This window comes from Salmo trutta, chromosome 29 (genome assembly GCF_901001165.1).
Source record: "Salmo trutta chromosome 29, fSalTru1.1, whole genome shotgun sequence".
In the NCBI taxonomy this organism is placed as follows: Eukaryota; Metazoa; Chordata; class Actinopteri; order Salmoniformes; family Salmonidae; genus Salmo; species Salmo trutta.
Window position 1 is genome coordinate 24,307,952 of NC_042985.1, and position 26,011 is coordinate 24,333,962.

A 26,011-nucleotide genomic window follows, 5' to 3' on the forward strand; every position below is an offset into this window, starting at 1 on the left:
CAATATGGGCACAATCCAAAGTACATATGCTTAAATCATCAGAGTTATTTTTATGCGCTCTTGAGAACAACATATACTTAGTTTTACCTGCATTCACTGGTAGATCGCCATACACAATGCCAAGCGTCGGCTGGAGTGTTGTAAAGCTCGCCGCCATTGGACTCTGGAGCAGTGGAAATGCATTCTCTGGAGTGATGAATCATGCTTCACCATCTGGCATTCCGAAGGACTCATTTGAGTTTGGAGGATGCTAGGAGAACGCTACCTGCACGAATGCATAGTGCCAACTGTAAAGTTTGGTGGAGGAGGAATAATGGTCTGGGGCTGTTTTTCATGGTTCGGGCTTGGCCCCTTAGTGAAGGGAAATCTTAACGCTACAGCATACAATGATATTCTAGACTCTGTGCTTTCAACTTTGTGGCAACAGTTTGGGGAAGACCCTTTTCCTGTTACAGCATAACAATGCCCCCATGCACAAAGTAAGGTCCATACAGAAATGGTTTGTCGAGATCAGTTTGGAAGAACTTTAATGCCCTGCACAGAGTTCTGACTTCAACCCCATCGAACACCTTTGGGATGAATTGGAACACCGACTGCGAGCCAGGCCTAATCGCCAAACATCAGTGCCGGACCTCCCTAAAGATCTTGTTGCTGAATGGAAGCAAGTCCCCACAGCAATGTTCCAACATCTAGTGGAAAGCCTTCTCAGAAGAGTGGAGGCTGTTATAGTAGCAAAGGGGGACCAACTCCATAGTAATTCACATGATTTTGGAATGAGCTGTTCGACGAGCAGGTTCCCACATACTTTTGGTCATGTAGTTTATTTTACTGGTTTGTGACTCACTGACACTGCCCCCAGTTAGAGGGGAATAGCAGCCCAAGAGTTAACACACACAGGAACTTTAATCACACACAATAATTTTAATCACACACAGGAGAAGATGAACATGGGTATGTACATGAATATGGTTCTGTAAAGCTACAGAAACAGAGAGACAATGAATGTACACATGGAATGCAATGAATAGAGCAGGATGAATGTATGCTTATCAAATGGCCCACAACAGTGAATAAAAATAGAACAAAACTGCAATAGCACAATAGGTAAGGACTGTATCTAATAGCCAGGTATTCAATAATTGCACAATAATAACAACAGCAGAGATAATGTAAACATATTACATAATACCCTACAATGTGGATATTCAAATAGGCAACATAAATAGTAGCGGTGTGTGGGTAAAATATGTGGCTGTCCATGGTTGTGATTTCTGTGTGCGTGTGTGGATACGTGCATGCGCTTTCATCCAAGTAGAAAAACATGTTGACTCACCCTACATGTAGAGAAACGCCAATGTCATCCTCCTCTCTTTCATGTTGATGAAACAGTCTGTCATACAGTACACACTTTTATTTGTTGTTGTCTTAGGCTACCTGGCTAAAATGCTTGCTCGCTAGCCTAACTTCCATTCATGGGCAACGTTAGCTAGTTAACTTTAGCCTTCTACATCTAGCTACATATATGGCTATTGATAACAAATGTGTATTTTGTGGTTGTGACCCAGAAACTCATGACCATTTATTTTGGGACTGTTCTTATGTCAGAAGATTTTTGGAGTGAGTTAGAAGATTTTATTTGAAAAGAAACAACTATTAATGTTAATCTGAGAGACTTTGATATTATGTTTTATTTTGATCCAAATGATATGGACCCTGATTTAACTTTCATTGTTCATTTGTTTATCTTTCATGGAAGATTCATTATCCATAAAATGAAGTGGGCAGAGAACAAACCCCTTTTCACATTATTTAAGATAGAATTTAAATATTATTTTGAAATTATCAGTAAATGTAAGAACAAAAAGCAATATGCACCATAAAAGTATTTAACAAATTGAAAATGATTATTGATATGTAATACCCCTGTCTGTTAGGTGTATGTACTCTTGTTTGTATATTTCTGGTTTTTGTATTTGTTGTGTTTATAAAAAAATTTAAAAAAATAAACAAAAAAACCATCTAGCTCCATATTGAACTTCCATCCTCTCAGGCCAGGGGCAGAACAACAATGTATGAATTAATGGTTGGATAAGAATTGCTGTTATAATCATTGGTCAGTACTGAGAATTAAGTAAAACCACAAGTCCAAATTCCTATTTCCATCCATGGCTAATTTAGGAAAGGGTCAATTTTAGTTAGCTGGCCAGCTAGCCACAGGAGGACAACAGCACAACAAGACGCAACAATTATGATTTTTCTGTCAATGATGTATGCTCTCAATGGAATTTGAAAGGAGTGATGCCAAATCCAAGCTGGCTTCCCTTGACACTTTTTTTGGTGTGCCAGGACCATTAACAGTTGAGCTCGCTCAATTTAGCTCAACGATGACTGGCTAATTATGGATACTTTTTTGGTCAATGGAGGCCAGATGCTCACAGGCTTCCCTTGACTTCAACGCTACGAGCGGCAACAATGTCATACTTGTTTTGACCAGACAGGGGCTCTGTTTCGCTCACTCGGAGGCTTTCTCCTGTGAGATGCGTTCAGCCTCTTTCGAGTTGAAGGAAATTATGAAACAGAGAGAAGAAAGATAAATAATTGAATGCATTTTCTTTCCTTTGTCAATTTTTTGGGGAAGCCTGGCTTCCCTTGGCTCCATGAATACACACCACTTCACTAAAGGTAATAATAGCCAAGACTAATAACAACTTCAGCATATAACATTGTACTTAGCTACGTAGTGATATACAAAGCCAAGCTAATCAACAACAACAACAACAACTTACTCTGTTTTCACGCATTCTATCCACATATGTCCACCCACACAGACTGGAATAACATGTTCAGTAATGGCAATATTTACTCCGTTGGAGAGTGTGGGTCAGGCTGGCTAGCCAATCAGGACCTGGAGAGACTGCATGGCTAGAGCGTGCACAAGGGTGAGACATGGCTATTGTCTGATTGGCTGAAGCCATAAACTGGAGGAGAGTGGTCTCCCAAGTGAAGGGGAGAAAGGGTGAGGATGGGTGAGAAACAGCGCGGCTCCAGAAAAGCAAATAAACAAATGCTCACACAAACAGTGATATAGCGCCCTGTAGTTCCCTCGGCAGGGGATTCTGTAACATACACTGCCTGAATGTCAGTAGTGGTGCTCCCCACCACCCCATGTAGTTACTCCATGCAGCCTCTCCATCAGCTGCAGGTCAGGAACAGCCAGAGGACAGAGGGCTTAAAGTGACCATGCGGGTTGCACGTTGGAGTAGGGCCAGCCCACTATAACAAGTCAGGGGGGGAGGGCCCCGTGTGTAGGGCCGGGGAGGAGAGCAGGCACAGTGGTGGAGGCTACCCAACTGAGGCAGGCCAGACCCCAGTAGCGGAGAGCAGGTGCGGTGGTGGCTCCCCCACAGAGATGGGCTGTGCCCCAGCAGAGGTTCCCTAATTGAGGCAGGCAAGTCCCCCAGTGCAGGAACCAGAGGACCAGATCATGGACAATCATTACATAATGCTAAGAAGACTGTATATTCTGTTCAACACGGGAAAAATGGGCCTCCTGCACACCATACAACATATCCAGCGATGTCCACGGTGCTGCAACCCCCGGCACTCGAAAGCAGAAGACAAATCCATGCGCTGGGTTGCTGGGGATGTGGCCCCACCTGATGCTGAGCAGCATCTTACAGGTGGAGGAGAGAGGACATAGGGTCCATGTTGCACCGTCGGCAGGTGGGGGGTTCCCATTGTCTCCAGAGAGAAGGTATAATCCAAATGGTAGTCGTCCACTGGATACCCCGGAACCATACTCCACTGGACCACAGGTGGGCAGTGCGGAAAGTACCCTGTGTAGTCTCTGTGGGCCACCATATCGTAGTGTTGTCAGCAAAAGTCACAAATCTGGCGAGGCAAAGGACCATGAAAGAGAGCGACCCGGCTCATATTTACTGGTTTGAAACTCACTGACACCGCCCCTGGTTAGAGGGGAATAAAGCAGGAACTTTAATCACACACAGGAGAAGATGAACATGGGTATGTACATGGATATGGTTCTGTAAAGCTACAGAAACAGAGAGACAATGAATGTACACATGGAATGCAATGAATAGAGCAGGATGAATGTATGCTTATCAAATGGGCTACAAGAGTAAATAAAAATGGAACAGAACTGCAAGAGTACAATAGGTAAGGACTGTATCTAATAAACAGGTATTATAACTAGGTAATATTATTATGTTATTAATAGTACAATAATAACAACAGCAGAGTTAATATTAACATATTACCTAATACCACACAAATGAGCTATACAGTCAGGTAAAACATATGGATTAATGATTCAGCAACAGGGGGTAGAGAGCTCCAGCAAAAATCATCAAGCATACCAGCCCCAGTGGATTTTTTTACATTAATCATCTAGCACATCAGAGATAGTAAATTGTTGAAATTAAAACAAAGATTCACTTGAAGTTAACCATCAAGTCAGCTAGAGACTGGCAGAGGGAAGAGCAGTTGATTGACTGACCAGGGTCAATCACTGTTTTTCTCAAATAAAAAGCCTGCCGAGATAAAATGATTAAAGCATCACTTATCCTCTACTTCTCCGTTATGATGCCAGAGGCAGACAGAACTTGCTCAGGCAAGGAAGAGGAATTTGTGCGCTTTAGTCCATTTACTGTTTTCCAAAAATGTAGGAGTCCGAGCTTAAAAAGTAGCTCGATTTAACTTTCTTACTTGAGATAATTGAGTGCTTATACATTTTGTTATGAGATATCAGTCAGTTAACGTGACCTTTATGAATTATGAAGCCTTTGGGTGTCGTCTTTTTATTTTATTACATAAATGCTTCAAAATTCACAAAAGTTATGTTAGGTGATGACGATTATCTTGTAGAACAAAACATATAACATCTCCTAAGCCTGTGTTTACCAGACCTTATTTTTGGCGTTCATCCAAAAACCCTACAAAAACTCAATTCATTTTCCCATAGGCTTTGCTCAACGCACCATGCTGGAATTAGTGCCTACAAAAATACGCCATTACTATTGCTCTCTATAGCAGGCTCCTCAGTAAAATAACTTTGTTGGCAGTGAGACTCAGGAAATCCTGTTTGAGTTGGGATTTGATAGTCCTGATGATATGCTGATCTACCCTGGTGTCTATGTTGCAGGTTTTTGCCTGCCCTTCAGATTTAGTGAGATGACTGAACAAACAAACATGGATCTCATCTTGGCATTAAAACATATATATTGTTGTTCCTTCACCATGCGTGAGTATATACACATACAGCAGCTGAGATACTTTTAAAAACATGTTTATTTGGAAATGTTTACAGTGTAGTGGAAAAAGACAAGTTCATCTTTGCAAACAGAGAGTTGCTGTTGATCTTCAGTAGTATTTCTATCAAACGTTACAATAAAGAGAGAGTGAGATAGAAAGAAGAGTCACATTAGCACTGCAGTAAGTGATAGTCTGTGTGGGTGAGGGGAGTATTTGTGTCTCTGAGCCCAGCCTGGGGGCCTCTCATGTGGGGGCAGACACCAGGCCTGCAGGGCCCTGGCCCAGGGAGTGTCCAGCCACACTACTCTCCAGGGGCTTGAAGCCCAGCTCCTCCATAGGGATCCCAAAGGCCTGCAGCTTGGCCTCATAGGTTTTCAGCAGGTCATTATGGGCCTGCCCATCAGACAGAGATGTTAACATTTTTATTGAGAGTAACAGTATATTGACAGACACTATTATCACTTTTGCCTATAAAGATGAGAATGTATTGATTTTGGATTGGTTAGTTATTCTATTACATAGTTATAATACTGTTGTTTTCCGCTTAATGTACAAAACTAAATAGGGTTCAGAACCAAAAGGCAATGTATTCAGCCAACATCCTCACCTTACAAACCCGCGCCAACTCATACTGCAAGTCTTTGATCGCAATGTTCTTGGAGTCCAAAACTTCCTGCAAGGAAAATACAAATAGAGTTGTTTGGCTGCAGAATAGTCTACCGTAAGCTTCCTCCAGTAACTACGCTCACAGGCAAGGTTTGCAATTTGATGTGGTTGAAGCCACTTGATAATCAGCTTCTAGGACAGTAGAGTAGAGAAACCTGATAGCAAGGACTTAGCAACAGCAAACATAGTCGCACGATGGAATGAAGATCACATTTTTCTGTTAAGAACACTTCTCTGTTTTAATCTTGAATGACAACTTGGCTTGTATCCAGTATCCACCACAAAGCAGGACTGATGAGGTGTGGTGCTAGTTGTTTTCACAACTCTACTGTTAGCTCAACACAAGAGAGTAGGGTACTAGTGTAGCTTCTTTGGTATGATGGAGCTGTGTAGTCAGGGTGGTTAGGGTTAAGGTTGTGGTCAGGGTTGAACCAGGATGTTGTCATAAAGCTACAGTTAGGGTTGTGGTTGAGAGTTAGGGTTGAACCAGGATGTGGTCATAAAGCTACAGTTAGGGTTGTGGTTGAGAGTTAGGGTTGAACCAGGATGTGGTCATAAAGCTACAGTTAGGGTTGTGGTTGAGAGTTAGGGTTGAACCAGGATGTGGTCATAAAGCTACAGTTAGGGTTGTGGTTGAGAGTTAGGGTTGAACCAGGATGTTGTCATAAAGCTACAGTTAGGGTTGTGGTTGAGAGTCAGGGTTGAACCAGGATGTGGTCATAAAGCTACAGTTAGGGTTGAGAGTTGAGAGTCAGGGTTGAACCAGGATGTGGTCATAAAGCTACAGTTAGGGTTGAGAGTTGAGAGTTAGGGCTGAACCAGGATGTGGTCATAAAGCTACAGTTAGGGTTGTGGTTGAGAGTTAGGGTTGAACCAGGATGTGGTCATAAAGCTACAGTTAGGGTTGTGGTTGAGAGTTAGGGTTGAACCAGGATGTGGTCATAAAGCTACAGTTAGGGTTGTGGTTGAGAGTTAGGGTTGAACCAGGATGTGGTCATAAAGCTACAGTTAGGGTTGTGGTTGAGAGTTAGGGTTGAACCAGGATGTGGTCATAAAGCTACAGTTAGGGTTGTGGTTGAGAGTTAGGGTTGAACCAGGATGTGGTCATAAAGCTACAGTTAGGGTTGTGGTTGAGAGTCAGGGTTGAACCAGGATGTGGTCATAAAGCTACAGTTAGGGTTGTGGTTGAGAGTTGAGAGTTAGGGTTGAACCAGGATGTGGTCATAAAGCTACAGTTAGGGTTGTGGTTGAGAGTTAGGGTTGAACCAGGATGTGGTCATAAAGCTACAGTTAGGGTTGTGGTTGAGAGTTGAGAGTTAGGGTTGAACCAGGATGTGGTCATAAAGCTACAGTTAGGGTTGTGGTTGAGAGTTAGGGTTGAACCAGGATGTGGTCATAAAGCTACAGTTAGGGTTGTGGTTGAGAGTTAGGGTTGAACCAGGATGTGGTCATAAAGCTACAGTTAGGGTTGTGGTTGAGAGTTGAGAGTTAGGGTTGAACCAGGATGTGGTCATAAAGCTACAGTTAGGGTTGTGGTTGAGAGTTAGGGTTGAACCAGGATGTGGTCATAAAGCTACAGTTAGGGTTGTGGTTGAGAGTTAGGGCTGAACCAGGATGTGGTCATAAAGCTACAGTTGGGGTTGTGGTTGAGAGTTAGGGCTGAACCAGGATGTGGACTTGAAGCTAGGGTTAGGGTTAGGTAGCACAGGGAGGGTAGCATACCTCCAGTTTGCGTGTGACCACGCTGAGGGCGGTGTGGTCCAAGTTGGAGGCAGACAGCACCTCGTTGAGCTGAGCCTCCTTCTTCTCCAGGGTGTTGGTCAGAGCCCCCAGTTTCCTCTCCAACAGGAGGTTCTTAAAGCCACTCTTCTGCTGCACCTCCTGGATGGCCTGGGTGAACTTCTTATACAGGTCATCACGCTCCACCTGGACCTGCACCACACAGACAAAAGGATTGGCTCAGCTCAGTTAGAAACACAGATAAGTTAAGCATGGATCAATTTGATAGAATTACATTTGATTCAATTCTGTTAAATTTTTGGGGTGTGTGAGTGCATAACAGAGGCCAAGGGACTGTCCTTCAATAGTAGCCATTGTATGGGTGAAAAGTGTCCAGTTACTAGGACGTTATAGTCAACCTAATAAATGGTCTGTGTAGTTAGTTTGTGCTGTGGTCTCAGAACAAGACCCATACACAGGGTAAAAGGGCAGAAGGACTCATCCTTGAACTTTGAAAAGGCTAAACTTTCTGTGGTTTGGCATGGGTCCTCAGATCCTCAAAATGTTCTACAGCTGCACCATCGAGAGCATCCTGACTGGTTGCATCACTGCCTGGTATGGCAACTGCTCGGCCTCCGACCGCAAGGCACTACAGAGGGTAGTGCGTACGGCCCAGTACATCACTGGGGCCAAGCTTCCTGCCATCCAGGACCTCTATATCAGGCGGTGTCAGAGGAAGGCCCTAAAAATTGTCAAAGACCAGCCACCTTAGTCATAGACTGTTCTCTCTGCTACCGCATGGCAAGTGGTGCCGGAGCGCCAAGTTGAGGTCCAAAAGGCTTCTTAACAGCTTCTACCCCCAAGCCATAAAACTGCTGAACAGCTAATCAAAGGGCTACCCAGACCCCTCTTTTACGCTGCTGCTACTCTCTGTTTATTATCTATGCATTGTCACTCTACCTACATGTACATATTACCTCAATTACCTCAATTAACCGGTGCCCCCGCACATTGAATCTGTACCGGTACCCCCTGTATATAGCCTCGCTTGTTATTTTACTGCTGCTGTTTAATTATTTGTTACTTTTATTTTCTACTTATCTATTTTTTACTTAACTTGTTTTTTTCTTAACCTCTTAAAGCATTGTTTGTTAAGGGCTTGTAAGTAAGCTTTTCACTGTAAGGTCTACACCTGTTGTATTTGGCGCATGTGACAAATAACATTTGATTTGATTGAATCAAGTGACAACAATTTATGCAACATGTGAGGACAAAAGCCTTTGTCATAACAAACCAGAGTTTGTGTGCGTGTGTGTGTGTGTGCACGCTTGGACGTGTGTGTGTGTGTGTGTAATTGTAGCTTCTTACCTTACTAAACCTCTGTTCCAGCACTTCGTGTTCCCACTTCAGGTCTTTCATCTCCTTGTCTGCGACCTTCAGATGTGCTTTGGCCCCCTGTCAAGACAGGCACCATCACTCCTGTTTACTTTCACCAAGTACCCTACTACATTTTTATTCACTCTCAGATACACCCAACACAAACCATTCATCATAGAACATTTGAGAGAATTTAACTTTTCCATGTTGCTATATGAATATGTGTTATGCATATATGTCATACTGCTACATTGTCGTTTTTTGCTATAAATCTTCTGTATAATTACCATATAACCAGATATCATGTATTCTATTCTGTGTTTGTGTGTGTAACCCACCGCCAGTGAAGTCTTGTCCTTCTCGTAGTTGGCCAGTTGTTTCTGCAGCTCGGCCACCTCCTCCTTGGCCCTCTGCAGGGGCTCCGTCAGGCGCTTGTTCTGCAGCAGCACCTCTGCCATGTCCTTCTCCAGACGCTCCTCCTTCCTCTTCATCTCCTCCATTTGTTCCTGACAGACACACACAGACCATGTAAACAACTGGTTACTAGCTTGTATTGGATTGATGTTGATCTGGCTGTGTAACAAACAGTTTGCCCTCCAGGGCTCTAAACCCTGGCCACTGTCAGTCAGGCACACCACACAGTGAACCCTTCTGCTAAAGATCAGGACCTATCAGTAATCATACACCTCTCTGTTATCGTCTTGTAATACACAAGTGAGTTGTGAGTTGATGAGCCCTAGGTTAGGTTTGACGATACTGTACGTTGAGGAATTTCTAATCCTCAGTCAGTTGATTGGGCCTAGGTTATTGTTGAGCAGAACAAATACCTTGGTTATTAGCTGATATTGTTGTGGTATTGCTAACCTTGAGTGAGTTGATGAGGGCCAGGTTGTTGAGGGTGATGTCGTTGTAGTAGTTCTTGATGTCGCTGAAAGCCTTCTCGTGGTTCTTCATCAGCGTGTTGATCTGGCTGTTCTTCCTCTCCTCGATCTCGTGGATCTCTGTCTTCCTCCTCAGGTCCTGCTCCTGACGCAGCATCTGCATCTTCTTCTCATACTTGGACTCAATTTCTACTCAGCAGGTCAGTCAAATGGTAATAGACAGAGAGAGATGGCTATGGTTCATATTTTGAGTATATGTACGCATGTGAGTACAGTTTAATGGCAACACAGGCACAGCTATAATCACCTCGCACTTGTCTCTCAAAGTCATTTCTCGTTTTGGTAATTTCCTGGTCGTTTTTCTGTTGAAACAGAAATTTAAAGAATTGACAATCAATGCAATGTCACCATAGACGTGTGTGGAAAGCAAACGTGATAAAAAGGCAGAACATTGATCTGGGTGGTGAGAAGCTCATATTGACAGAGAGAGTGAGGACGCCATGCACCAGTTTGAGGCCCTTGACGAGGTTCTCGTTGGAGAGCTCCTGCTCCTTAAAGTCCACTTTGAGGGTGCGCATGCCCTTGCAGAGCTCGTTCTCCAGATCGGCGTGCTCTTTCTGCATCAGCTTGTTAGAGACCACGCCCTCTCCCTTCAGCTCTGAGATGCTGTTCTGGTGCTCATACAGCAGATGCTTCACTTTCTGCTTGTACACCTGAGGAACAGAACAGTAACAGTAAGGACCCTGATAACTATTATAATGTGGTTAAACACTGTTTGTGTGTCTGCTACTGTATGTGTGTGTAGATGTGTGTGTGTTATACCTTGATCTCTACTTGGTGGCGCTCCTCAGCCTCTTCCATCTCCCGGTCTCTGTTCCTCAGGTCTGCCTTCCTCTCGTCCAGGTGTCTCTTGGTGATCTCCCAGAAGGTGTGGATCTTGTCCCTCTCCAGCTGGAAGTAGTTCCTCTCCTCCCTCTCCCTGTCCAGCTCCTCCCGCAGCCGCACAATGTGCTCCTCCAGCTGACACAGAGATCATCATCATGTAGATTCAGATAAATATATGCTATGCAGCATAACCCATGGATTATCAAGCAAATGGTTTATTTGATACACTCTATCGACAGGACAAAACAGCAGCCTCTGGTAAGACACGGGGCGGGGGCCTATGCATATATGTAAACAATAGCTTGTGCACGATATCTAAGGAAGTCTCGAGGTTTTGCTCACCTGAGGTAGAGTATCTAATGATAAGCTGTAGACCACACTATCTACCTAGAGAGTTTTCATCTGTATTTTTCGTAGCTGTCTACATACCACCACAGACCGATGCTGGCACTAAAACCGGGCTCAAGAGCTGTATTCCGCCATAAGCAAACAGGAAAACGCTCATCCACAGGCAGCGCTCCTAGTGGCCGGAAACTTAAATCCGTTTTACCTCATTTCTATCAGCATGTTCAATGTGCAACCAGAGGGAACAAAATTCTAGACCACCTTTACTCCACACACAGAAACGCGTACAAAGCTCTCCATCGCAATCCATTTGGCAAATCTGGCTATAACTCTATCCTCCTGATTCCTGCTTACAAACAAAAATGAAAGCAGGAAGCACCAGTGACTCTGTCTATAAAAAAGTGGTCAGATGAAGCAGATGCTAAACTACAGGACTGTTTTGCTAGCACAGACTGGAATATGTTCCGGGATTCTTCCGATGGCATTGAGGAGTACACCACATCAGTCACTGGCTTTATCAATAAGTGCATTGAGGACGTCGTCCCCACAGTGACTGTACGTACATACCCCAACCAGAAGCCATGGATTACAAGAAACATTCGCACTGAGCTAAAGGGTAGAGCTGCCGCTTTCAAGGAGCAGGACTCTAACCCAGATGCTTATAAGAAATCCTGCTATGCCCTCCGACGAACCATCAAACAGGTAACGCGTCAATAAAGGACTAAGATCGAATCGTACAACACCGGCTCCGACACTCGTTGGATGTGGCAGGGCTTGCAAACTATTACAGACTACAAAGGGAAGCACAGCCGCGAACTGCCCAGTGACACGAGCCTACGAAACAAGCTAAATCACTTCTATGCTCGCTTCGAGGCAAGTAACACTGAAACATGCATGAGAGCATCAGCTGTTTTGGATGACTGCGTGATCACGTTCTCCGCAGCCGATGTGAGTAAGACCTTTAAACAGGTCAACATTCACAAGGCCGCAGGGCCTGACGGATTTCCAGGACGTGTACTCCGAGCATGCACTGACCAACTGGCAAGTGTCTTCACTGACATTTTCAACCTCTCCCTGTCTGACATGTTTCAAGCAGACCACCATAGTCCCTGTGCCCAAGAACACTAAGGTAACCTGCCTAAATGACTACCGACCTGTAGCACTCACATCTGTAGCCATGAAAGGCTTTGAAAGATTGGTCATGGCTCACATCAACACCATCATCCCAGAAACCCTAGACCCACTCCAATTTGCATACCACACCAACAGATCCACAGATGATGGAATCTCTATTGCACTCCACACTGCCCTTTCCCACCTGGACAAAAGGAACACCTATGTGAGAATGCTATTCATTGACTACAGCTCATCGTTCAACACCATAGTGCCCTCAAAACTCATCACTAAGCTAAGGATCCTGGGACTAAACACCGCCCTCTGCAACTGGATCCTGGACTTCCTGATAGGCCGCCCCCAGGTGGTAAGGGTAGGTAACAACACATCCACCACGCTGATCCTCAACACGGGGGCCACTCAGGGGTGCGTGCTCAGTTCCCTCCTGTACTTCCTGTTCACTCATGACTGCACGGCCAGGCACGACTCCAACACCATCATTAAGTTTGCTAATGACAACAGTGGTAGGCCTCATCACGACAACGATGAGACAGCCTATAGGAAGGAGGTCAGAGACCTGACCGTGTGGTGCAAGGACAGCACCCTCTCCCTCAACGTGATCAAGACAAAAGAGATGATTGTGGACTACAGGAAAAGGAGGACTGAGCACGCCCCCATTCTCATTGACGGGGCTGTAGTGGAGTAGGTTGAGAGCTTCAAGTTCCTTGGTGTCCACATCACCAACAAACTAACATGGTCCAAGCACACCACGACAGCCGTGAAGGGGGCACGACAAAACCTATTCCCCCGCAGGAGACTGAAAAGATTTGGCATGGGTCCTCAGATCCTCAAAACTTTCTACAGCTGCACCATCGAGAGCATCCCGACGGGTTGCATCACTGCCTGGCATGGCAACTGCTCGGCCTCCGACCACAAGGCACTACAGAGGGTAGTGCGTACGGCCCAGTACACCACTGGGGCCAAGCTTCCTGCCTTCCAGGACCTCTACACCAAGCGGTGTCAGAGGAAGGCCCTAAAAATGGTCAGACTCCAGCCACCCTAGCCATAGACTGTTCTCACTGCTACCGCACGGTAAGCGGTACTGGAGCGCCAAATCTAGGTCCAAGAGGCTTCTAAACAGCTTCTACCCCCAAGCCATAAGACCCCTAAACAGCTAATCAAATGGCTACCTAGATTATTTGCATGCCCCTCCCACCCCCTCTACGCTGCTGCTACACTCTGTTATTATAATCTATGCATAGTCACTGTAATAACTCTACCTACATGTACATATTACCTCAATTACCTCGACACCGGTGCCCCCGCACATTGACACATTGACTCTGTACCGGTACCCCCTGTATATAGCCCCGCTATTGTTATTTACGGCTGCTCTTTAATTATTTGTTATTCTTATCTCTTGCTTATCTCTTTCTTAAACTGCATTGTTGGTTAAGGGCTTGTAAGTAAGCGTTTCACTGTACACCTGTTGTATTCGGCGCATGTGACAAATAACATTTGATTCGCTATAGTTGCTCAGTAGCTATACAGTACTTGTTTGCACGATGTATGTTTGCACAGTTAGCTATCACTGACCTAGTAATGGAGCATCAGAGTGTAACTAATGTGTAGAGGCGCATGAAATAACACCTACCTGCTCCTTCGACATCTCCTCCGTGGAAAGGCCATCTACTACTGTGGGCGTCTTCCCTTTGACAGACTTGGCTGCAGCCTTCTTTTTGGGTGGCTGTAATGCAACGAAATCTAAAAATGTTACTTCTAACTACCGAGCTAGATAAAAGGTAGCGGATTAAAGTCCTAGCTAGCTAACGTTACATTGATTCGCCCAAGGTCAATAACGTTAACAGTAACGTTAGTTCAAAAATGAAACGCCCACCTTTGTTTTTCCTCAGAAGTTTCGTGCCTTTCTTTGTTTGCTGAAATACATACTTGTTCAATAAAACGTAATCAAATACAACCACCGACTGGTCTCGGCTCCACTCCGCGGTGAAGTTAATTCTAAGCTTCCTTTACCATTGCGTGGAGTTTAGTAATTTTACGTTAGCTAGCTACAATGCAGACATTGCATGTATTCATGAAGCTAAATGAACATTACAGTACTAGTAGCTGGCTAACGTTAGTTAGCTAGACGAAAACGTTACCACACTGCAGTGAGTCTAACTGTAATGCTTTATTATATTGTTGAAAAGATAATACACGTACTTACCATTCTGAAATACTGCTACCACGCACAGATATAGCTGAAAAGGGAATATATTTGAAAAAGTAAACAGCTAGCACGCTGCCTAGCTAAACACGTCCATCTGTTATAGCTCAAACGACAACAAAGTATCGTCATGGCAACGTTGATGAATATCTCGCGAGATTGCTCTGTAACATATCTTTTCGTTTGGCCACTTTTGTAAAATCTCTCAAGATTGCATTTTCACTATGTTTTAGATTATCATTTAATGTAACATTGGCCGAAGAAATTAAATCACTTCTGTGTACCGATATGCATTAGAGCAAAAATATATGTTTCCGCCCGGTTTCGAACCGGGGACCTTTCGCGTGTGAGGCGAACGTGATAACCACTACACTACGGAAACCGCTATATTAGTTGTAGCTGAATTCTTTTTTCATGGTTCCTCATGTCTTCTCTTCTCATCAAATGTAATTGTTTTTGAGAAAGAGGCATGGAGAGAGGATGTGAGGAATCAAGAACATATAATTTGAGATTCACCCATGGACTGATTGAAGTATATCAGAATGCTGTATATAATGACGACGTGCTCATGTATCCGCCCTGATAATGCGAGTCAAACCCATAGCCTATAGAAACGCATTGGCTTTATTTTGCAGAGATTTTGTCGAGAGATAGCTAACCCTCTCGCTTCGCGTCTTCTTCTCAAGGTATTCTATGGACTATAGTAAATTCAGTTTTCAATGTAAATTCTAACTAAACTAATTCTAACAGATTAGGTTTTCATTGGCATGATGATGGGAGCTAAGATATTTCACTTTTTTAATCAACATGACAAATGTTTGAACTTTAGCTATATCGTCAACATCGACTTCGCAATGTGTGTTGAGAAATATGTTGGAATATTTGTAACATTTTGGCCTTACCCAGGCCTCCTTTAAGGCTCCATAATGTTTGATATGTAGGTGCTGCAAAGCAACAATTTGTGTCATATTAAGTTTTACCTCAGTAATTATGAGTATTATTTTGATTTAAAAAATGATTACATTAATTGATGAATATTGAAAATATATAATCGTGAATATAGAAAATGCCAAATTTGTGTCAATATATTGTTGAACATAATATATTCTACGGGCGTATCAAAGTTCCAGGGTGGGATCTCAGCTACTTTTAGAGTTATGATCCAATTTGTAAGCAGAGAAAATGTGATAATGGATTCAAAATGATCGCCCTCTGCAGGTGGTTTGCAGGACGTGCAATGATACAAGTAAAGGGAGGGTATATTATACGAACAAAAATATAAACGCAACGATGTCAAAGATTTTGGTGAGTTACAGTTCATATAAGGGCTCTTTCTCTTCCGGAAAATTCAGCGTGACCGACGTTTCGTGTCTGTTTAGACTTAAAAATGCGTTACGTTTCCGCTTACCTCCTGCCTGTGCTCGGTGGCAACACCAGCCACTCCTCCAAGGATATCAGTACCATTTTGGGGAGTGTGGGAATCGAGGCCGAAGATGAGCGCCTAGACAAGATTGTCAATGGATTGAATGGAAATTAAGTTATGAACTATGGTCTCGAAAGTCTTCTCCGTGCCAGCAGGTGGTGCTGTGGCAGCTCCTGCTACTGCTGGGTCTGCTGCAGCTGGCATTGCTCCTGCTGCAGAAGAGAAAGAGGGATCTGATGATGACATGAGTGTGGACTCTTTGATTCATCTTCCTTCCGTTGGAAGTTGAAAAACCAATAATAAATGGAAATGGTTACAAAAATATAAGGAAATCACTCATAGGCCCGCCCACCCACGGGAGCCAGGCCCAGCCACAGGCAGGTTACACAGGCAGCCCAATATGTTTTTTTTCCTCTAATTGGTATTTTAACCAATCATATCAGCTCTTAAAAAGATATGTGAAAAGATCTGATGTGATATGTCAAAAAAACAATTAGTGGAAAAAATATCAGAATTGGGCTTCCTGTGTAAATGCAGCCAATTCTGCAAATGTTCCAACTTCAATTATTTATTCCTCAATTATGCTTTAAAATACAATTGTCAAATATATGTCAACAATCCTTCCTCCAAAGGACCCTTCTATGGATTACATTTTGTGAAAATTCCCAAAAGTATGGTCTTTTTTTGTTCTAGTTAATCACCCATTCGCTTACAAACCATAATAGGTAACATTAAAAAGCAAAACTCTGACAATAGCTTCATCTGTTATAAACATCTTCATTTGAAGAAAACTCGTTTTATTTGATACTTCCTATAGAAGCATTAAAGCTACTCCTTGCATTTAACTACCTCGCTTTCTTCTTCTTCTTTGGTATCATGGCATTCGCACATTTAGTTTGTGCATGTGTTGTGTGTGGTCAATCGCATTACATTTTTTATACAAAAAGGAAGAGGTGAAAAGGAAAAAATTGCACCACCAACTAACCCTCTACCTATATACCACTATTCCATACCACCACTATTACCCACTCACCGACAAATTCTCACAAGGCACCCAGACCTGCGTTAAAGTCTGATGTCTAGAAGCTCTTTTCGGTCATAAGAAATGGTGGCAGAAACATTATGTACAAAATAAGTTACAAACAATGCAAAAAAACACACAAAATAGCACACTTGGTTAGGAGCCCGTAAAAACGTCAGCAATCTCCTCTGGCACCATTCTATTATCCCTGGCAACTTCAATCTATGTGAGAATGCTGTTCATTCCATTCAACACCATAGTGCCCTCCAAGCTCATCACTAAACTCAGGACCCTGGGACTGAACACCTCTCTCTGCAACTGGATCCTGGACTTTCTGACGTGCGCCCCCAGGTAGTGAGGGTAGGTAACAACACATCTACCACACTGACCTTCAACACGGGGCCCCTCAGGGGTGCGTGCTTGCACCCCTCCTGTACTCCCTGTTCACCCACAACTGCGTGGCCACACATGACACCATTTTTAAGTTTGCTGATGACATGGTGGTAATAGCCTGATCACAGACGATGAAACTGCCTATAGGGAGGAGGTCAGTGACCTGGTGGTGTGGTGCCAGGAGAACAACCTCTCCCTCAACGTCAGCAAGACAAAGGAGCTGATTGTGGACTACAGGAAATGGAGGGCTGAGCACACCCTAATCCACATCGACGGGGCTGTAGGGGAGCGGTTTGAGAGCTTTAAGTTCCTCGGTGTCCACATCACTAAGAAATTAACATGGTCCACACACACCAACACAGTCGTAAAGAAGGCACCCTCAAGAGGCTGAAAATATTTAGCATGGGCCCTCAGATCCTCAAAAGGTTCTACAGCTGCACAATTGAGAGCATCTTGTCTGGTTGCATCACCACTTGGTATGGCAATTGCTTGGGCGCTACAAAGGGTAGTGCGTATAGTCCAGTACATCACTGAGGCTGAACTCCCTGCCATCCAGGACCTGTATACCAGATGGTGTCAGAGGAAGGCCCTAAAAATTGTCGAAGACCAGCCACCCAAGTCATAGACAGTTCTCTCTGCTACAGCATGGCAATCAGTACCGGTGCAAAATCTGCAACCAACAGGACCCTTAAAAGCTTCTACCCCCAAACCATAAGACTCATAAATAGTTACCCAAATGGCTATCCGGACTATCTGCATTGACACCCTTTTGCACTAACGGTTTTGACTCACATGCTCTGCTGCTACTGCTTATTATTTATCCTGTTGCCTAGTAACTTTACCCCTAGCTATATGTATATACTGTATCTACCTCAATTACCTTGTACCCCTGCACAATGGCTTGGTACTGATACGCTGTGTATATAGCCAAGATATCGTTACTCATTGTGTATTTATTTCTCGTTTTTAATCCATAATTTTTCTAGTATTGTTATATTTTTCAGTTGGGAAATAAGCATATCACTGTTAGTCTACACCTGTTTTTTACGAAGCATGTGACAAATACGATTTGATTTGATTTGACACACTCACATCAGACCAAACTCGTGTGTCCATCCATCCATGGTTTGTCTCCTGCACCTACAGTACTAGTCAAAAGTTTGGACACACCTACTCATACAAGGGTTGTTCTTTATTTTTATTATTTTCTACATTGTAGAATAGTAGTGAAGATTATCAAAACTATAAAATAACACATGGAATCATGCAGTAACCTAAAAAGTGTTACATTTTAGATTTTTCAAAGTAGCCACCCTTTGCCTTGATGACAGCTTTGCACATTCTTGGCATTCTCTCAACCAGCTTCACCTGGAATGCTTTTCCAACAGTCTTGAAGGAGTTCCCACATATACTGAGCACTTGTTGGCTGCTTTTCCTTCACTCTGCGGTCCAACTCATCCCAAACCATCTCAATTGGATTGACGTCGGGTGATTTGTGGAGACCAGGTCATCTGATGCAGCACTCCATTACTCTCTTTCTTTGTCAAATAGCACTTACACAGCCTGGAGCTGTGTTGGGTCATTGTCCTGTTGAAAAACAAATGGTAGTCCCACTAAGCGCAAACCAGATGGGATGAGTAATGAGTAGGTGTGTCCAAACTTTTGAAAGGTACTGTATGTTAGAGAGTGATGTACTGTTGTAAGATATTAATTTGAGCCAATTAGCTACAACAGGAAAATAATCCTGCAGCAAAAGGAAATGTGAATTATTATGTGGATTATAATAAATTGACCTTTTTGTAGGGGTTAATTAATACAGTTTTCGTAATGGAAAATCAAGTCTGAAATTTCAAAGTGGAAATTACAAACTTCAGAAGCCTTTTCAAACCTCAAATACACTTAAAGGTTTATAATTCCTACATTGCAGGGAAGTTCTCCTGCAACAGGGTGATCAAATTAAGATCTTACATCTGTATCCACATTTCCAAAGGCAAATGGGTATAGTGCCGTCTCTCTCTCTGCCCCGTCCCTCTACTAGAGTAAATCATTTTCAGTACTGTTGTCCTGTGCTTAATCATCCTATTTTTATGCTGCTGTGGGACAAGGCTTAAAACTGGAGTGTTAAGATCTTTACCTAATAAGGTGTATGGACATTCACATACACCAGTGGAGAACGACTGCCCCTCTCATTGAAGCCGCGGATGTTTAAGGCCAACTGCGGTACTACAGGCATTGTTAGCAGAAAAATGGGAATCTTTGTGTAAATAATCATGGTACCAATAGTTGCCTTTAATACACCAGATGTACAGTATTACTTTAAAATCACACAGAGAAGAAGGTAAAAGGATAATTGAATTGCCAACCTGCTGTACCACAGTCAGCCTTCAACTTGAGTTTCTCCTTTTTTTAAATTTAACTAGGCAAGTCAGTTAGGAACAAATTCTTATTTACAATGACGGCCTACACCAGCCAAACCCGGACGACGCTGGGCCAATTGTGTGCCGCCCTATGGGACTCCCAATCACAGCCAGTTGTGATACAACCTGGATTCGAAACAGGGTGTCGGTAGTGACACCTCTAGCAGTGAGATGCAGTGCCTTAGACCGCTGTACCACTCGGAAGCCCATTTAGAGGGGACAGCACTGAGCAAGCTGGAGTAGCTCCACTTCCTGGAGTAGCTCAAACTGCGCATGTTATGTCTCCATGATATGCCATCTTAATTGACTTCATTTGGCTATTGAGTCTTCACATAGGATTGCATGGTGTCATGTGATCAGTGACTTTGTCCATTCATATATGCAGTCATTGGCACACACAGACACACACACTCACACTCATAGTGACTGTGATACTTCTCCACCACCCATGTGGTGTATCCAACTCTCCCCTCCTTCCCTTTATCCAAATCCCCACCAACACCCCTCCTACAGCCCCCCCTCTCTCTCTCTCAATCTGGGCAGTCTGCCAGTGTGCCCATCCTGCTCTCTCTCACTTTCTCACTATCCCCCCTCTTTTTCTCCCTCTCTCTAGATCTCTCTTTATTCTGCATTCGCCGAGCTCTTTCATAATGTGCTTATAGAACATTGCTGTGTTCTCTCTCTCTCTCTCTCTCTCTCTCTCTCTCTCTCTCTCTCTCGCTCTCTCTCTCTCTCTCTCTCTCTCTGTGAGGCAGGCAGGGCAGCAGAGCGGTGAACTCACTGTGTTCTCACGTCTGTATTGGGCAGGCTGGTGAGTGTGTGAGAGAGCACTGAGCAGGGATGAGCACCAGGCAGTGAGGAAAAGAACGACAGAGGAGTAAAAAAGGAGTGCAGCTGGAGTCGGATGCTGTGGTAAACGAGAGCTGGCATACCTCTCTCTCTCCCTCCATCTCACTCTCTCAGTCTGTCTCCCCACTCCCATGCTGTTGTGATAGACAGCACGGCACTCTCGGCTCGGCTGCATGGAGGCACAGGGAGGGGCAGGGAGCCCAGGTAGGTGCAGCTTCACATTATTCACTGTTAGCATAGAATCCATCAGCCTAGACCAGACTGTTCATCACCATGTCTTTCCAGACTGACTCTATGTTATGTCTATTCATGGTAGTCTATCATACCAGCCTCTTTCACTCTATTGTCACATTTAAATTCTCTGTTAGCCCAGACTTGGTTTCTGAGAATAGGTGCTCTGTTTTCCCCCAGACATATACTCTAGCAGCCTAGATGGTTATGTTAGTTAAGTCATGTACTCTGCCAGCTTTGACTATATATTAGTATATTAGTGTAGTAAATTCTCTTATCAGTGGTTTCTGTTAATCTATTAGCCCACATGCAGTGCACATCAGTGGACTGCGGATGATACTGTAGAGTAGAGGAAACAGTAGCCAACATTAAGGATGGAAATAAGATAGAGGTGGATGTTTCTACAGGTCTGAATTGGAGAATATATAAAGTGTTAATGAAGCCATACTATTCTTAGTATGTTTAGACTAAATGCATATGAAATATGTGTTGAATGCTTACATGTTGATGACATGGTTGGGAGAGAAAGGAAGAGGAACACATGTTCATGTTGCTGTTTTCAGATATGGAGGATGTTGTTGTGTGTAGAGCTATTTCAGTACCTTGTGTTGACACAATGTAGTTAATAAGATGTGATAAACAAGATATGATTTGTATGGTATCAATTAGACACAATACCTTAATGACATTGATATAACGGATCATAGCAACATCATTTCCTGTAGGATGGATTGTTATCTGTGATAAAGGAAAAAAGGATGGGTGTTAGAGAGAGAACAGTATGTTGGGAGAAGGGTGTGGAGAGACTTACTTCCTGTTGCCTTTACTGTTGAAAGAAGATTGATTTTATTGAACCGATATGTTGAGTTTGATTAAACTGTTGTGGTGTGTGTGTGTGTGTGTGTGTGTGTGTGTGTGTGAACCTGATTCAGAGGAAGTCATGCGTGATTGCTAGGACCAGTGTGAGCCGAAGTCTGAAAGAGTGGCCTTTCAAACAGCACACTCCAGTCCTTTCACTGTTGGCTGGTGGTGTGTTCACCATGTCCCATTAAACATACTGTGCACAGATGGTGCTCAGAGTGCTCAGTCAGTAGGCATTTATAGTAGGGCACACTGGGTCAAGAGGACCCTGAGGTAGTGTCAGCTCATTCAGATCTCTGCAGTCGGCTAGGTTAAGTTTATTGCTTTCGTATGATCAGTAGGATTGTACAATAAGACATTCCAGAGTATTGAGAAACAGATGAACAGTCCTCTCTTTTGAAAAGTGTCTCAGGTTGGGGGCACGTTAGGTGGCTAGGCTAGCTACCTGACTCACTGACACATTTACCCTAGACCATGTAGGACTGATACTTATTCGTCTAGGATTTATGTCTGACCCATTAAGGATGAAGACACATACAACCTCAGTCCCCAGAGCCACATATGTACAGTAGCTGGTTTAGTCAATGAGTCCAATGAGTCTCCTCATATGTCACTACCACCGCAATACCTAGCAGATCCATCTCATTCTAGAGCATTCTTACAGTACACATATTTACAGTATCAACATTGACATGTGCCATGTACAATAATACTTGGTGGCTAACAAAATAAAGGAAGCAAGGCATTACATACTGTGATGTGCCTTTCATACTATGATGTGCCTTTGTGTCATGGGAATATTTTTAATAAATTAAGTTCATTTTACACAGTGCTTAGCATATTTATATGTTTTCCTTTTATGCTGGCTAATACACAAGATTTCCAGTGTTCTGCTTCAGACACTCATTTGTGTATGGTTTGATGGTCACTAGACCTGATACGGAATGTTATGGATTGTTCTCATATCTGTTGATAGTGATTGACACCAGACTGGAGATACAAGGACAGAGGACACTGACTGTTATTGTATTCTGTGACACTGTGTGATCCTGTAGCAGCTGATTTTGTGACTTCCTACAAGCCTCTCAGTGGGTGTTTACGGAACATTGGTGCTGTGAGATTAGAATATGCTCTCTGCTTCTGTTCTGGAGGAGTTGTGTTAAACCAGATTGATTTTGATTGACGTCATCTGTGACGGCTCTTCTTTTTTATTCACCTTAAAAATCCCTACTACACTTTGATTGAATACTATGTGTGTGTCTATGCACGTAAAGCATGTACCCGACTACACTTGGCAATTGATATGAGGCGTAAACCACAGGAGGTTGGTGGCACCTTAATTGGGGAGGATGGGCCTGTGGTAATAGCTGGAGTTGGAATGGTATCAAACACATGGTTTCCATTCCATTCGCTACATTCCATCCATTATTGTGAGCCATCCTCCCCCTCAGCAGCCTCCACTGGCGTAAACATTAATTGTGTGTGACTGTGAGGCAGAGTGACAGACAGAGGGGGGTAACAGATATGGGGAATGAAGTAGCAAACGGTAAATAGTATCACCACCTCATTATAGAGAAGGGAAAGTGGAGCTGTATTCTGTCAGCTTGTTTGGACCCTCGCTGCAAAAAATAAATCGATAGCCAACAGCAAGCCTTGTATCCAGGGTGAAATGGGAATCCATCATTTTTAGTCTGTGACTTGCTTTGCCAACCCTTTGAAATGCCACACCCTTCTCTGTGTGTGTGACACACACACACACACACACACACACACACACACACACACACACACACACACACACACACACACACACACACACAATCTGTGCCAAAGATGCTCTTCTCCATTCCTATGGATGTGGATGTTTCCACAGTGATTGTGCAGTCTGAGGGACAACATGATGATGATGTCCAACAGAGGGCTTGGGGAGGGCAGCCCAGCATGGAGGATGTTAACCTCTAGAACGCTCCTGCTGCTACTTTCTCATCTATCTCTCTCCTCTTTTCACCCACACCTTCATCCCGCTCTCCCTCTCTCCTTTCTCACCCATCTCCATCCCCCTCTCCTCCCTGTGTGCTGTGTTCTGCTCTAACGCTTGTTGCTGCAGTCAGTGAGGTGGCAATGTGCCGCATGACTCAGAGGAATCTGGAGATCAAATCAAATTCTATTTGTCACATATGCCGAATATAACAGGTGTAGACCTTACAGTGAAATGCTTACTTACAAGCCCTCAACCAACAATGCAGTTTTAAGAAAAATAGGTGTTAAGTAAAAAATAGATAAGTAAAAAAAACGACTAAAAAAAGAATAATAGTAATTAAAGAGCAACAGTAAATAACAATGTGGAGGCTATATACAGAGTCAGTGTGGAGGCTATATACAGAGTCAGTGTGGAGGCTATATACAGAGTCAGTGTGGAGGCTATATACAGAGTCAGTGTGGAGGCTATATACAGAGTCAGTGTGGAGGCTATATACAGAGTCAGTGTGGAGGCTATATACAGAGTCGGTGTGGAGGCTATATACAGAGTCGGTGTGGAGGCTATATACAGAGTCAGTGTGGAGGCTATATACAGAGTCAGTGTGGAGGCTATATACAGAGTCAGTGTGGAGGCTATATACAGAGTCAGTGTGGAGGCTATATACAGAGTCAGTGTGGAGGCTATATACAGAGTCAATGTGGAGGCTATATACAGAGTCAGTGTGGAGGCTATATACAGAGTCAGTGTGGAGGCTATATACAGAGTCAGTGTGGAGGCTATATACAGAGTCAGTGTGGAGGCTATATACAGAGTCAGTGTGGAGGCTATATACAGAGTCAATGTGGAGGCTATATACAGGGGGTACCGGTACAGAGTCAGTGTGGAGGCTATATACAGGGGGTACCGGTACAGAGTCAGTGTGGAGGCTATATACAGGGGGTACCGGTACAGAGTCAATGTGCGAGGTAATATGTACATGTAGGTAGAGTTAAAGTGACTGTGCATAGATAATAAACAGAGAGTGACAGCAGTGTTAAAGAGGGAGGGGGGGACAATGCAAATAGTCTGGGTAGCCATTTGATTAGCTGTTCAGGAGTCTAATGGCTTGGGGGTAGAAGCTGTTAAGGAGCCTTTTGGATGGGCTAGAGTTAGTACAGGACACCACCCTGAGAAGTGTGGGTGGGTGGGTGCGCGTGTACACTTACATGTGTGAAAATGTGTGTGTGAATGTGTGACAGTTTGATCTAGTGTGTATGGATTTCTACTAGAGTGGGGAGTGTGCTCTGTAGATGACTGTGCATATGAGTTTACCGAATGTTTAGGTGTATATAGGCATGTGTGAGAGAGACTAGAGGTCTCTGTATGTGGCTGTGTGTTGGTTTGTGAGTCTTCTAAGATACACCTCAGCTCCCTGGATAATATTCCATGACTCAGAGCCTGGTGGAATGTGGTCTTCCTCCAAGGAATGTGTTGTCTCAGAACATCAGATGAGACAGCCATTTTCAATTTAAACCTAATTGAATGTCCAACTTGGCCAAGTACACAAGCACATCCACATAAGTCTCTTTCCATCATTGTCTGTACATGACTCACACACACTGGAGGAAATCTAAATTACCTTTACACACAACTCCATACATTCAAACACACACACACACACACACACACAGAACATAGATACTGTGCATACTACATTTATTTCTAGATAAAACAGGGAGTGTATATGTAAACCTGTCTATGGTAAAACCCACAGCATGCAGTGTTAAGGAAAGGGAACAGAGTTATTCAGGGGTTAATGTAGATACAGTAGGTGATGTAATAACCTGGGGATTAATGTTACTGTAGATTATCATCAGCACTCATGGTTAACCTCCTGTTCAAACCCTCCTATTACACTAAATATTACACTAGATGTGAGGGAGTTATTCAATAGGAAGTGGATCATTTAACTGTGTGAGCCTGGTAGAAGAGTAATATGAACTTTGATAAAAATCTAATTTTGGTTCCATTTCATCCCCTTAGCTTCTTTGAAAAGCTACACAGAATGACGGCCCTGTGGTAATTGTAGTCCAAAGGGATAAAAACCTCAACTCTGAAATGAGAGGGGAAATAAAGGGATAGAGAGCCACAGTAAAAAGGTTTAGTGAAGTGGATAAAATGAGAGTTTCAGAGTTTTAACTCTTTAAATAAAACATGTGAGTGAGTCTAGGGAGGCTCTGAGGCGGTGGTTCATTGAAACGGAGGTAGTGAAACTGAAACAGTAGAGCTACTGTCACAGGACAACCTTTTACATAACAACACACAATCTCTTTTCCCTGTGAGCAAAGCACAGCCCAAGACAGTGAAACAGG

General features: G+C 43.5%; 2 protein-coding genes and 1 non-coding gene across 6 annotated transcripts in view; 1 reads left to right on the forward strand and 2 right to left on the reverse strand.

Moving 5' to 3' along the window:
* Nucleotides 1–5,289: 5,289 nt before the first annotated feature.
* Nucleotides 5,290–14,622, reverse strand: drc4 (dynein regulatory complex subunit 4). 2 transcript variants are annotated; one of them, XM_029721328.1, is made up of 11 exons: nucleotides 14,485–14,622; nucleotides 13,912–14,004; nucleotides 10,737–10,934; nucleotides 10,421–10,627; nucleotides 10,222–10,276; nucleotides 9,898–10,103; nucleotides 9,372–9,539; nucleotides 9,025–9,111; nucleotides 7,660–7,869; nucleotides 5,879–5,944; nucleotides 5,290–5,664 (listed from the first exon to the last, which is right to left on the reverse strand). In XM_029721328.1, exons 1-11 carry the CDS (start codon nucleotides 14,485–14,487, stop codon nucleotides 5,515–5,517), a joined length of 1,443 nt encoding a protein of 480 aa, XP_029577188.1. In that variant the 5' UTR covers nucleotides 14,488–14,622; the 3' UTR covers nucleotides 5,290–5,514. The 2 variants fall into 2 exon arrangements, with proteins under 2 accessions (XP_029577188.1, XP_029577189.1); XM_029721329.1 differs by lacking the exon at nucleotides 14,485–14,622 and adding an exon at nucleotides 14,155–14,173.
* Nucleotides 14,623–14,793: 171 nt separating this feature from the next.
* On the reverse strand, nucleotides 14,794–14,866 carry trnav-cac (transfer RNA valine (anticodon CAC)). The gene has a single exon. It is a non-coding gene; the product is annotated as a tRNA-Val (tRNA).
* Nucleotides 14,867–15,090: 224 nt separating this feature from the next.
* LOC115167169 (dysbindin domain-containing protein 1) overlaps nucleotides 15,091–26,011 on the forward strand; it is a 38,566-nt gene continuing 27,645 nt past the window's right edge. For 2 of the 3 annotated variants that reach the window (XM_029721330.1, XM_029721332.1), the window contains exons 1-2: nucleotides 15,091–15,170; nucleotides 20,494–20,791. In XM_029721330.1, the coding sequence (XP_029577190.1) occupies nucleotides 20,761–20,791 (31 nt within the window). In that variant the 5' untranslated portion in view covers nucleotides 15,091–15,170; nucleotides 20,494–20,760. Of the gene's footprint in view, nucleotides 15,171–20,441; nucleotides 20,792–26,011 lie in introns of those variants that run through there. The other variant, XM_029721331.1, reaches the window with a different exon arrangement.

Coding starts and splice junctions, on each gene's coding strand:
- drc4 (XM_029721328.1), bottom strand. Junction 9,112..9,371: donor AGGACAAGACTTCACTGGCG/GTGGGTTACACA, acceptor CTGTCTTGACAG/GGGGCCAAAGCACATCTGAA. Junction 7,870..9,024: donor TGGAACAGAGGTTTAGTAAG/GTAAGAAGCTAC, acceptor TGTGTGGTGCAG/GTCCAGGTGGAGCGTGATGA.